This window comes from Austrofundulus limnaeus, unplaced genomic scaffold (genome assembly GCF_001266775.1).
Source record: "Austrofundulus limnaeus strain Quisiro unplaced genomic scaffold, Austrofundulus_limnaeus-1.0 Scaffold206, whole genome shotgun sequence".
In the NCBI taxonomy this organism is placed as follows: domain Eukaryota; kingdom Metazoa; phylum Chordata; class Actinopteri; order Cyprinodontiformes; family Rivulidae; genus Austrofundulus; species Austrofundulus limnaeus.
This window is the reverse complement of record NW_013952608.1, coordinates 557,916-568,687: the sequence shown is the minus strand read 5'-3', so window position 1 is coordinate 568,687 and position 10,772 is coordinate 557,916. Positions and strand designations below refer to the sequence as shown.

Below are 10,772 nucleotides of genomic sequence, written 5' to 3'. Positions count from 1 at the left end.
CACACACACACACACACACACACACACACACACACACACACACACACACACACAGAAATTCAGCAAATACTTTGTCATTATGTGCTTAACAGTATCTACACTACTCAGCCACAACATTATGACCACTGACAGCTCACCTTGTTATAAACCAACTTTCTGCTGAATAAATTTGTTAATTCATGGTTCCACGGATGTTTGATATTTCATCTACTCCATCACTTTCTCAGACCAGACATCACATGGCACTTCCACACTAGCAGCTAGGGATGCACGATATATCGGCATTGACATCGGTATCGGTTCGATATTGATTTACCATTTTTCAACTTTGTGTTTCTGTTTTGGTAGGCGAAATGTTTGGTCAGGTGGAATCTGTTTGATTGTGAGAGTGATACTGACGCTGCGCAGCCAGGAATAACTGAAGTAGAGCCATGTCAGAGGTCTGGTCGTTAGTTTACGTTATCGAAAAAAGACACAAGTTAATAATTTGTGTGTTTGTGTATTATGGGTAAATATCAGTTATCAGCCATAACACCAATTATAATATCGGATATTGATATCGGCTGAAATTTTCATATCGGTGCATCCCTACTAGCAGCCCCACCCCACTGGGAAAAACAGCTGATACTGGATAAAAAGAGCTTAGAAATGAGTCGCAAAACAACCAAGATCCTGAATTATCTGGTTTCCAAACTTCTCCGATACAAATTTGACAGGGTCTGAAGTCAAGTGTTTTTTCTAGAATAGTGGTTCCCAACCCTGGTCCTCAAGTACCCCTATCCAGCATGTTTTACTTGTTTCCCTGCTCTTCAGCAGGTCTTCAGAAGACTCAGTCATTCAAACCAGGTGTGTCAAATCAGGGAAACATCTAAAAATYACTGCTTTAAATGTTGACCAACACCTCAAGAGCTTCTCTGAACTTGATGAGACATTTTCAAAATATAATATTGACTCAGTTTTATGTTTTTTTAGTATTGCCTCTGGAACCCATTGATTCTTTGCCATTTATTTGTAAATAATAAATCAGATCACATGTATTAAAGCAGTGATTCTCAACCCTGGTCCTCAAGGACTCCTTTCCTGCATGTTTAGATGTTTCCCTGATTTGTGCTTTGGTTAATAAGTAACAACTTGTTTTTGAACTCTAGAAGTMTTTGATTGGTTCCAGCACGGAGTATTATCCTTAAAGGTCACTGGCTCTGCTGCATCCTAGGCTGTACCATGTGTTTGATCCCCAGCCCCCTCCCTTCCTTAGCTGCCTTGCACTGTGCGAGTGGKTTTTTTTTCTGAGCCTATGATTCTGTTTTTCTGTGTAAACATAGGATCAGAGCATTTTTTTACTCATCCTTCCTATTGTGTGTATTCCAAGCTTTTTAAAGGTAGAGCGACCCCTATTGGTTGCCGCATGACCTGAACACCTGTTCCCCCATGTTTTTGTCGTGTGTGTCTTCTTGAATGGGTGTTCTTAAATGTAATTTCATTGACAATAAAGGCTTTTATCATCATCATCAAAACATGCTGGATAAGGGATTGGGAACCACTGTTCTAGAAGAAAAACACTTGACAATCCACACGGTTCTGAGGAACTCCTCCAGATGTTCTTTGTCTTAAGCCTTGATTGTTCAGAGCAGTTTTGAGAGCAAAATAAGAGAGTGGTCAAAATGTAAGGACTTATCTGCGTAGGTTACTTTGTTTGGGCCAGTGTGATCAACATAATGCGTCCCACCATTATGTTGTAAATAAGTAAATAAAATCAGGATAATCCAACACAAACAGGTTTCCTACCATTGGGGCTAATCCAGGGGTTAGTTGAGGTCCACGTCCTGAAGAGGGTCTWCGCAGCTGAGAGGACTGTCTCTGATAAAACAAACATTTTTTTATTGGCACATTTACTTTAAGATTCTGTATTCGTTTTTTACAAGAGAGATCTGTGTAGATATTTTTATGGTTTTGACTATGTCTGAGAACTGTTTCCTTTAGAAAATATAATTATTTTTCTAAACTAAAACAGCATCCATATAGGTAAGAATTAGACTGTGCAGTGCATGGACAGTGTGATGATGCAACAACACTGAATGACCACAAATGAAGCATGTTGGTTTTACTTGTGTGTGTGGGGGTCCCAGTTCAGGAGCTGGAGCTTGGATGTAGAGCCGAGGTGGGACAGCATGCGGCAGCCTGCGTGTGTGTGGCAGTCGAGGTGTGAGGGAGGACGAGGACGGCGACTGTGTAGAGGAGCATGTCGGGAGGAGGTGAATGGAGTCTCTGGGGGGTTCAGACTCCATGAGACCACTGCTGCCTTCTCCTGAAAGACAAGAGGGAGTCAGTCAAGATTTTCTAGAAAAGGAGGTCTGAATTGGTTCCACAGGTGTGAGTCTGAGGCTCACCGCTGAATGTTGGCTCAGAGGAACACTGGGAGGCCGAAGACGCTCCGCTCACGTTCTCCTCAGTGTTGGTGACATCTGAGGGTCCTCCTTCATCCCTCTCCTCTTCAGCTTCTCTGCTCTCCTCATTACTCTCCTCAGCTCCCCTCATCCCGCTGTCAGCAGCATCATCCTCATGTTCTTCATCACCTCCCTCCTTGAACTGAAGCAGAGAATTCAAGTTATTTACAAAATTATATATATACACATATACATATATTTTTTTATTTTTTTTTATTTTTGAGAAAAAAAAGACAGCAAACAAAGACCTGCTCTTCTTCGACTTCTTCCTCATCTTCTTCTTCACCTTCCTGCTTCTGGTCCTCTGGGCTCTCACTATCCGTGTCAATCACAATAACATCTCGGATTATTGCAGAGACCTGGGAGCCCTGATCAGAGGGGACAGACTGGGAAATGCCCTCTTCCTCCAGGTCTTCAGCCAAGACTGGAAAACCTTCCTCTGGGAGCTCCTAGAAGGAAAACAGGATTTAAATACAAATATATTATAATGAGTTTATGTTTTAAATGTTTTTATTATAACCTTAAAAAGGTACAGAGACATTTGTAAAACCCAAATTCAGAACTAGTTTGAAGGAAGGGTGTACTTTAACTCAAGGAATAAAACTATGGAATAATTTGGGGAGTGATGTAAAAAATGCAGGATCATTGCGTACATTTAAGAAAATGATAAAAGTTGGATTGTTAAAGAAATACGAAACAGTATAATGTGTATCTATATAAACTGTTGTTATAGAGGGATTAGATGTCCTCATCTTTTGTTTTGTTAACAGATGTTTTGTTATTAACTTATTCTTGGGGAAAAAGGGGGGCAGATGTAAGATTTTTTTCTTCTCTCTACTGCCTTTCATTTCATTTTATTTGTGATTTTGATATCTATATGATATCTATCTATCTATCTATCTATCTATCTATCTATACAAAATAATGTTATATACAATAAAAAGAAAAATATAAAAAGAAAAATGAGAGAACATATATATATATACAGTATATATATATATGTTCTCTCATTTTTCTATTTAATTTTTTTTTTTTATTGCATATAACATTATTTTGTTTTAATGAAATTAATAAAGAAGTGGAAAAAAATCAAAGGCTTGTCTATTTTGATTTACATATTGTTCCTTCATGCAGTACACTTAGTTTAAATAGTGTTTATTTGGATCTCTGTCAGGTCAAATCACAAAGCACAACTGTGCTGCCAAAGGTAAAACACTTTTTCTTAAAGCCGGAAGCTAAATTAAAATCAACTAATTATTTTGTACCTAAACACCAATAATAGAGGTCAATTGGCAATTTAAAAATAGAGTGTTATTATTGCCCACTACCAAAAAGTAGATTAATAACATTTGTGTGTGTGTGTGTGTGTGTGTGTGTGTGTGTGTGTGTGTTTGTGTGTACACCTGTATGCTTGTTTGTTGTGCAAAACATTGTTTTTATTGATAACTAACCTGGCTGCCATCAGGTGAATCCAGCTGCTCTCTCATGTCCCTCAGCTCTCCATCCATCTCCTCTTCACCCTCCATCTGCACAAAAATTAATTACGCAAATATTATGTTTGTAAAAATGTGATGGACTTCACAAAGAGCAGAGTTTATATGTCAGAACAAAACATGAACATTTTGTAACACATTAATTAGCAGAAAATTTCCAAGTCACACTGATAAAGTTTAGATCAGAGGCTCAGATCTTTTAAAAACAAAACTTTTGTTTATAATGTGTTTAATTTATGCTGGTTTCAAAGTATTTTCTATTGATTGTAGAAAGGTTTGTGTTTGGACAAGGGAGGTTTTATTTATTTGTTTTTTAATGATAACTTAACTAGACCTTCTCTAAAAGTTAGAGTCAATCTGTAAAAGTACACAGAAATAACTCAGGAAAAAAGCGTTTCCAGCACACTTTAAGTTTTTGTACCTGCAGGGCTATTGTCGGCTTTAGTCGTAGTTTTTTAGTGGTTGGCGGTGTGTGAGAACTCTCTGGTCTACTCTCTTCCTCCTCCTCCTCAACCTTTCGCTTTGAACCTGGTTAAGTCAAACCAGACAAACATCACAGAACATTCTTTAACAGTCAGATACAGGAACCATGAAGAGGTGGAGAAGAGTCAAACCCACTTCTGGGTCAAGTCCTTACCTGCTCCAGTCATAGAGGAGGATGTGGTTGGCCGCTCTGCCTCCATGCTGGATCCTGCATCCTGATTGGCTGCCTGCTGCTGAGTGGGCTGGACAAAAGCTGTGGCCTGAGTGCTGGTTGGCTGAGCCATGGAGGTGGAAGTGTTGACGAGAGCGGAGCTGGTGGAGTGGACAGATGCACTTACAAGCGCTACAGAGAGAAAAACATTTTACTTTGACACATTTACACAAATACAGCAGGTTMTTATTATTCATGAGCCTCATCTTCAATGGGGAATTATATTCTAGTTTTTAAATTGACTTATTTTTTTACATCTTCTCTCTTTTACCTTCTTGACTCTCAGTCTGTGTGGTCGGCATCACTGTTGCTGTAGGGGTCGCTATGGGAACGGTAGCTGGGGTAACCATAGGCTTGATACTGGCACGAGGTGTGGCCTTGCTGCCTGTGGAGGTGCTCGCCTTGTTACTGGGAGACGGAGTACTTTGAGTGGGTCTAATGTTGGCAGTGGGAGGCTCAGAGACACTGGAGCTGATGAAGAAAAAGTGGGAAAATTATAAACCTTTTTTTTTCAGTACAAGTACAAATACTTTGTTACTGTACTTAAGTAGAATTTTTGGGTATCTGTACTTTACCTGAGTAATTATTTTTCAGCCTACTTTTTACTTCTTACATTTAAAAAAAGGCAAGAAGTAGAAAGTCATTACTTTTATTTCATTTTTGCTTGGTTTCATTCGGCTTGTTATTGTAAAAAATAAATATTATCCATATAAACTGTGCCTCCCAAATACAGTGAATTTAATTGTGGTTGAATGAGAAGAATAAATATACAAAATTCTGATACAGTATTAGTTTGTACACAAACAAATCATGTCACACTCCAGCAGGACATAATCTTTAAAATAAAAAGGACTGTACTTAAAGGGCAACATCATGTAAAATGAACTTTTTTGAGTTTTATATCATGTTATAATGTTCTACTCTCCTAAAAAACATGCTCAAAGCCTTGCTTTGACTCATTCATGCATGTTTGAGAAATCCTGCAGCRTTTTTAGGCAGCCATGCTGAGGAGCAAAACGACAGGTGGGGACCAGGAACACCCCCGAGACGTGTCTTTAAGCCGAGACTCCTCATGGCGGTGCACCCCCCCCCACACACACACACACCCAGTCGATGACTCCTGCAGGCTCTCGGGTGAAACTTAAACTGTCTGCTGCTCTTAACACTATTGCTCACTCAGTGAAGCTCTTTTCAGATTAAAAGTACCTTTGAGGAAATGTATTTTCACATGCCAACTAAACTGCATCATAGCAGCCCCCCTCTCCCTCGCGAGCGCAACCCCCCCCCMCCCCCCGAAATGGGAAGGACAGAAGCGGAAGGTGGTTCTTAAAGAGACAAGAGGCCAATTTCAAGGCATTTAGAAGAGGAAGTGATGAGAAGATAAGTTTATTTTCTATTTAAACATAAAAACAGCATTTTAATAACAGCTAAARGTGACATAGATACTTTTTTATGGTATAGTATTTAAATATATGCCTGAGAAACACATAACATTGCCCCGTTAAGAAGTATTTGTATTTCATGAATTATATTACTGCATTTGGCCTGCAGCCCTAGTGCATCCTAAATTTAACATAAATTATCTTAACACGAAAGTAATTTCTGCATTTTTTGGGGAGGTCACCTCTTAATAAATGTCCTTACAGAAAATCTAACTGCTCATTTTAAAGCAATACTTTTACTTTTAATACTTCAGTACAAAAAACATCAGATACTTTAATACTTTCACTCAAGTAATATTCCTAAAGGAGACTTTAACTTTTACCAAAGTCATTTTTTGTTAAGAAACTTGTACTTTATACAACACTGACTCTATGTTCCCCTAACAAACCTATTCTGACTGGTACGATGTGAAAACATTTGTAAAGTTAACACTGTGTTACACTTTGAATAAAAAATAACAAATGAAAAATGTAAGGAAATGTAAAAGTTTTAGTGTTGACAGTACCTTCCCCTTTCTTGAGCGGGACTCTTCAAAGAAATCTGTCTTTGGTCTGAAGACCTGGCCTGATCACCCACCTGTTTGAACAAGACGGCAGCAATAAGTCAGACAAACAAAGAAGGAACAACTGATGCTAGAAAATACTGGAGTCAAGTTACAACCAAGTCATATTTTAAACAAAATGTAATAATGTTTTCATCAAATTAAATCTTTTTTTGACGGAGTTCTCCCTTTTCAGTTTTTGTTAAAACACTTTGAATAAAATTGCAACTTGATTGAACAAAAAAATGGGAACGTGGCTTCACAGATGACTTTATTACTGTGGCTACGTTTGGTTTCAGTGAAGTCCAGCGTGTACCTTGGCTCCGCTCTGGTCCGGAGGATCTTCTCTTTGGTCAGAGTGGACCTGCGTCTCTCTCAGTTCTTTCAGCTCTCTTTCCAGACGTAAACACTTTCCTTCAAACTGAGACTTGAGTGCATTCATTCTGTCCTCCAGCTCCTCCTTACTCTGTTTCAGTTCTTCGTTCTCTTTGCTGAGCTGCTCTTTAGCCTCTACACGTAGAAAAATAAAATAAAATTTAATAACGGATCCTAAATCAACAATAGAGCACAGGCCACTCCTCAGATTGTGTGTCTCTTGTTGGGAAGGTTCACTCACTGTTAACTTGGCTGATTTTAAGTTTGGCTCCCAGGAAGGCCTTCTTCGTCTTCTCCTCTTTCTCAGCCATCTGCTGTTTGAGCTGCTCCTCTCGGCCTCTGCTTTCAGACAGCTGCAAAAAAAAGGACAATAATTGTGAAAATTTGTAGAAACTTTGATCAATTCTTAAAACTAAAGGACCCACACACAMAAAAATATAAAATAAATAAATAGAAAAAACAAGTAAATGAAGACTGCAATTTAATCAGGTACCTCCTGTTTGAGTTTGGTCAGCTCATCTTGCTGGTTAGCATCATCGGCAGCTTTAGCATCAGAGGCCTGGGTAGACTGGGAACTCTGGCTCTGGTTGGCCTTTGCAGCTTGGTTAGCTTCATAAGCCTGTTTGGCTTCAGTTAGCTGCTCCTGGAGACGCTTATTGTCTGCTTCACGCTCAGCAACAGTCTAACAAAAGAGTTAAATATCAATTAAAAATAACAAATCACAACAAAATTAAGACCATAACGATTAAAGAATAACACAAATAATAAGTTAAACTACGGTATGACAAAAACAGTCATTTTGTTGTTTTGGCCCATTATTAGGCCTAACCATCTTCGATAATTTGCTCCTGCTATACATTTATAAGTGAAGAGGGATTTATATATTAGTCAATTGATTAAATCTATTTTATCACCACATAGATAAATTTTTTTTAAATTTTCTTCTAACCTCCTGCAGGTTGTCCACCTTGCCTTGAAGCTCAGTCACCTGGTAAACAACATTAACAAATATAATTTGATGCTTTAATAGAATTGAATCAAAAACACAAATGAATAAAGAAAAAAAGTCACAAGCAAATGTTTGTGAAAGAAAAACATTTTTTCCTCACTTTGTTTTCAGCTTGGCTCAGAGCGGTTTTTAAATCTTTGACTTCCTGGCTGAGGCTCTGTTGGCTGGCCTGGCTCGTTTGTTGGAGCTCCTTCTGTTTAGCAAGGTTCTGTTGGAGGGCGTCTTTAGCCTGATGAAGATCCCTCTGGACCTGCTGAATCTGGTTCTGACGGGCCTGAGCTTGACTCAGGGCTGATTTTAATTGGTTCTGTACCTTTAAAATTAAAATAAAAAGGGTCAGTACGCCTCCTTCAATCACCTATGACACAAAAATAAAAAGAAAACATTCAAGCAGTTAAAATCTGACCTGCTGGGTTTGGCTCTTGGCCTGCTGAAGGTCCTTCTGACTCTGGGTCAGTTGGTTCTGACTCTGCTGCAGTTGAGTCTGGGTCTGAGACAACTGAGACTGGACCTAGAGCGGCAAAAAGGGGACAGTAGAAACATGAATTAGGAATTTTTTTTCAGAAACAATTAGTTTCTATCGAACACGGCAGCAACAAGATTCTATGCATCTTTTAGAGTTGATCGCCGGTGCTCAACTTGATGTTGTTATTCCAGAAGTAACGTTAAAATCAGCCTCCATTCCTTGAAAAACAGGCCGCTGATCTAATTTTAGTGAAATCAAACAGTGGGAAATGCCTCCAGGACATTTGTAAGGTTGAGTTGACACAGTTAAATATAGCTAATATGTAAYTATTTTTTAAGTGACTGATACTGTTAAGACTTTCACTTCTGAACTGCTCTGTTTAACAAAAAAAATCCTCTTTTTCAGGTATTTTGTTAACTTCTTTTCATGATGCAATAAAATTCTAAAAAAAATACAATTATAAAATATATTAAAGTCCTTTAGAATGTCCTACAATTACATGTAATATTTTACCCAAAAAATTATTCTAGGCAGACAGCAACACTGTTTACTGTAGTATAATTTGAAGAAAATGAAAAATGGCTACAAAATGAAAACTGACCAAACAAATTCTCTATTAATCTAATCCCACAGATTGAGCATTGCGTCACATAATTATGATGTACCTGAGTCAGCTGGTTCTGGTTCTGTGTCAGCTGGTTTTGGACTTCTTGGAGCTTTTCTTTGGTTTGCTGGTTTTCCTTCTGGGCTGCCTCCAGCTCCTGCAGGGCCTTCTGGGCCTGGTGGAAGAAATCAGGTTTTTAAAACACTTTATCTACTAAAAAGTAACGTGCTGTATTTAAGCAAAACAAAAACATTGTCCTGCTTCTGCTTCCAATGTTAAACACATTGCAAATTATTACCCTGAACAACTTTACACTTCTGAAGTTCARTTGTATTTGGGAGCTTGCATTATGTTTTTAGATTTTTTTTAACTCTCTATTCATCAGAAAATAAACATTTGAAATATTGTTTTTGTAACTTYGTAGACTTGGCACACCAAGTCTTCTTTATGTGATTTATTAACAACAGACAGTAAAAAATCTTCCTCTCTTCCAGCTGTTTCCTCTTCAGGGGTTTCCACAGTGAGTCATCCTCCTCCAGCTCACTCTGTCCTCACTTCAACTCTATAACTGCATCCATTCATCTCCTCTTCTCCTGATCAATGCTTTTATGCAGTAACATCCTTCCACCAAAATACCCTCTGTTCTTCCTCTGCACGTCAGACCATCTCAATCTGGTCTCTCTAAGCTTATCTCCCAGTTTTTCAACCTGTGCTGTACCTCTGATGAGTTCCAAATCCACAAAGACACAATGGAGTTCTTTTCTGAGCCTTTCTGTACTTCTCCATCAGGATCCTCAAAGCTCTAACTCTAGCTAACTGCTACAACTCTCTACCAGACCTTCATCATGTGGCTCATCAACCTAGTCCTCACATAAATGCTACGAACGTGTACCTCATCCTTGTTCTTAATACACAGCACTAGCACCTCTCTCCTCCATTCCTCAGGAACTTTCTCACCTTCAATAATGTTATTGAACTAACAGACACTGAAATATAAATATCAAAATGAAACAAGACTGGCAAATTAAAAGAGCTGAGGCCAAATATACGCTGATGCTGTGTTGAAAACACTTTCAGTCTTTCCTGTGGATTTACAGTAAACTGACTTATTTTAGCTTCACCTGAAACACTGAGCAGAACCTTTGCCTTACACCATAACATTAAGTTTATTTAGAGAACTGMTAAATGTCTGGCTACATTTAATGTTCACCTCTTCCCGCTTTTTCTGCATTTCTTCTTTTAATGTGTTCAGCTCCTCTTGGGWCTTTTTAAGCTCCTCTTGGACTTTGTTCAGCTCCTGCTGTGCTTCCTGGTTCGGYGCTGCTTCACTTCCTGCTTTAGCAGCTGTTTCACTGACCAGCTGGAACAGAAATAAAACCTTACTCGCTGCAGTTTTAGTTAAATAAAYACAGGTTCAGATTGTTTCCATAACTGAAGTCCCACCTTGTCATGCTGGGCTTTGAGCTCATCGTACTGAGCCTTGTATCGTCGTCCAATCTTTTTCACCTGATTGATGGTCTTGATCTTCTCCACAATGTCRTTATTTTTGGCCTCCAGGTCTTTTTTGAGAGCATCTCTTTCTGACGTTATGCGAGACACAGATTCTCTTAGGCCTTGCACTTGGGACTGAGCTGAATTACTGCTGGCGTTGGATCTGATTCGCGCACACACACGCGCACACACACACACACACACACACACAC

The 10,772-nt window shown here is 38.8% G+C and overlaps 1 protein-coding gene across 2 annotated transcripts in view; it reads right to left on the bottom strand.

The window, feature by feature from the left end:
* The window catches only part of tpra (translocated promoter region a, nuclear basket protein), a gene marked incomplete in the record, with an annotated part of 32,070 nt that overhangs the window by 4,591 nt on the left and 16,707 nt on the right, over positions 1-10,772 (bottom strand). For both annotated transcript variants that reach the window (XM_014018968.1, XM_014018967.1), the window contains 18 exon segments: positions 1,786-1,857; positions 2,106-2,305; positions 2,388-2,586; positions 2,693-2,893; positions 3,896-3,970; positions 4,359-4,465; positions 4,575-4,763; positions 4,903-5,102; positions 6,580-6,650; positions 6,932-7,125; positions 7,232-7,343; positions 7,484-7,672; positions 7,940-7,978; positions 8,100-8,312; positions 8,406-8,510; positions 9,131-9,244; positions 10,280-10,429; positions 10,513-10,723. In XM_014018968.1, coding sequence (XP_013874422.1) covers positions 1,786-1,857; positions 2,106-2,305; positions 2,388-2,586; positions 2,693-2,893; positions 3,896-3,970; positions 4,359-4,465; positions 4,575-4,763; positions 4,903-5,102; positions 6,580-6,650; positions 6,932-7,125; positions 7,232-7,343; positions 7,484-7,672; positions 7,940-7,978; positions 8,100-8,312; positions 8,406-8,510; positions 9,131-9,244; positions 10,280-10,429; positions 10,513-10,723 — 2,641 coding nt within the window.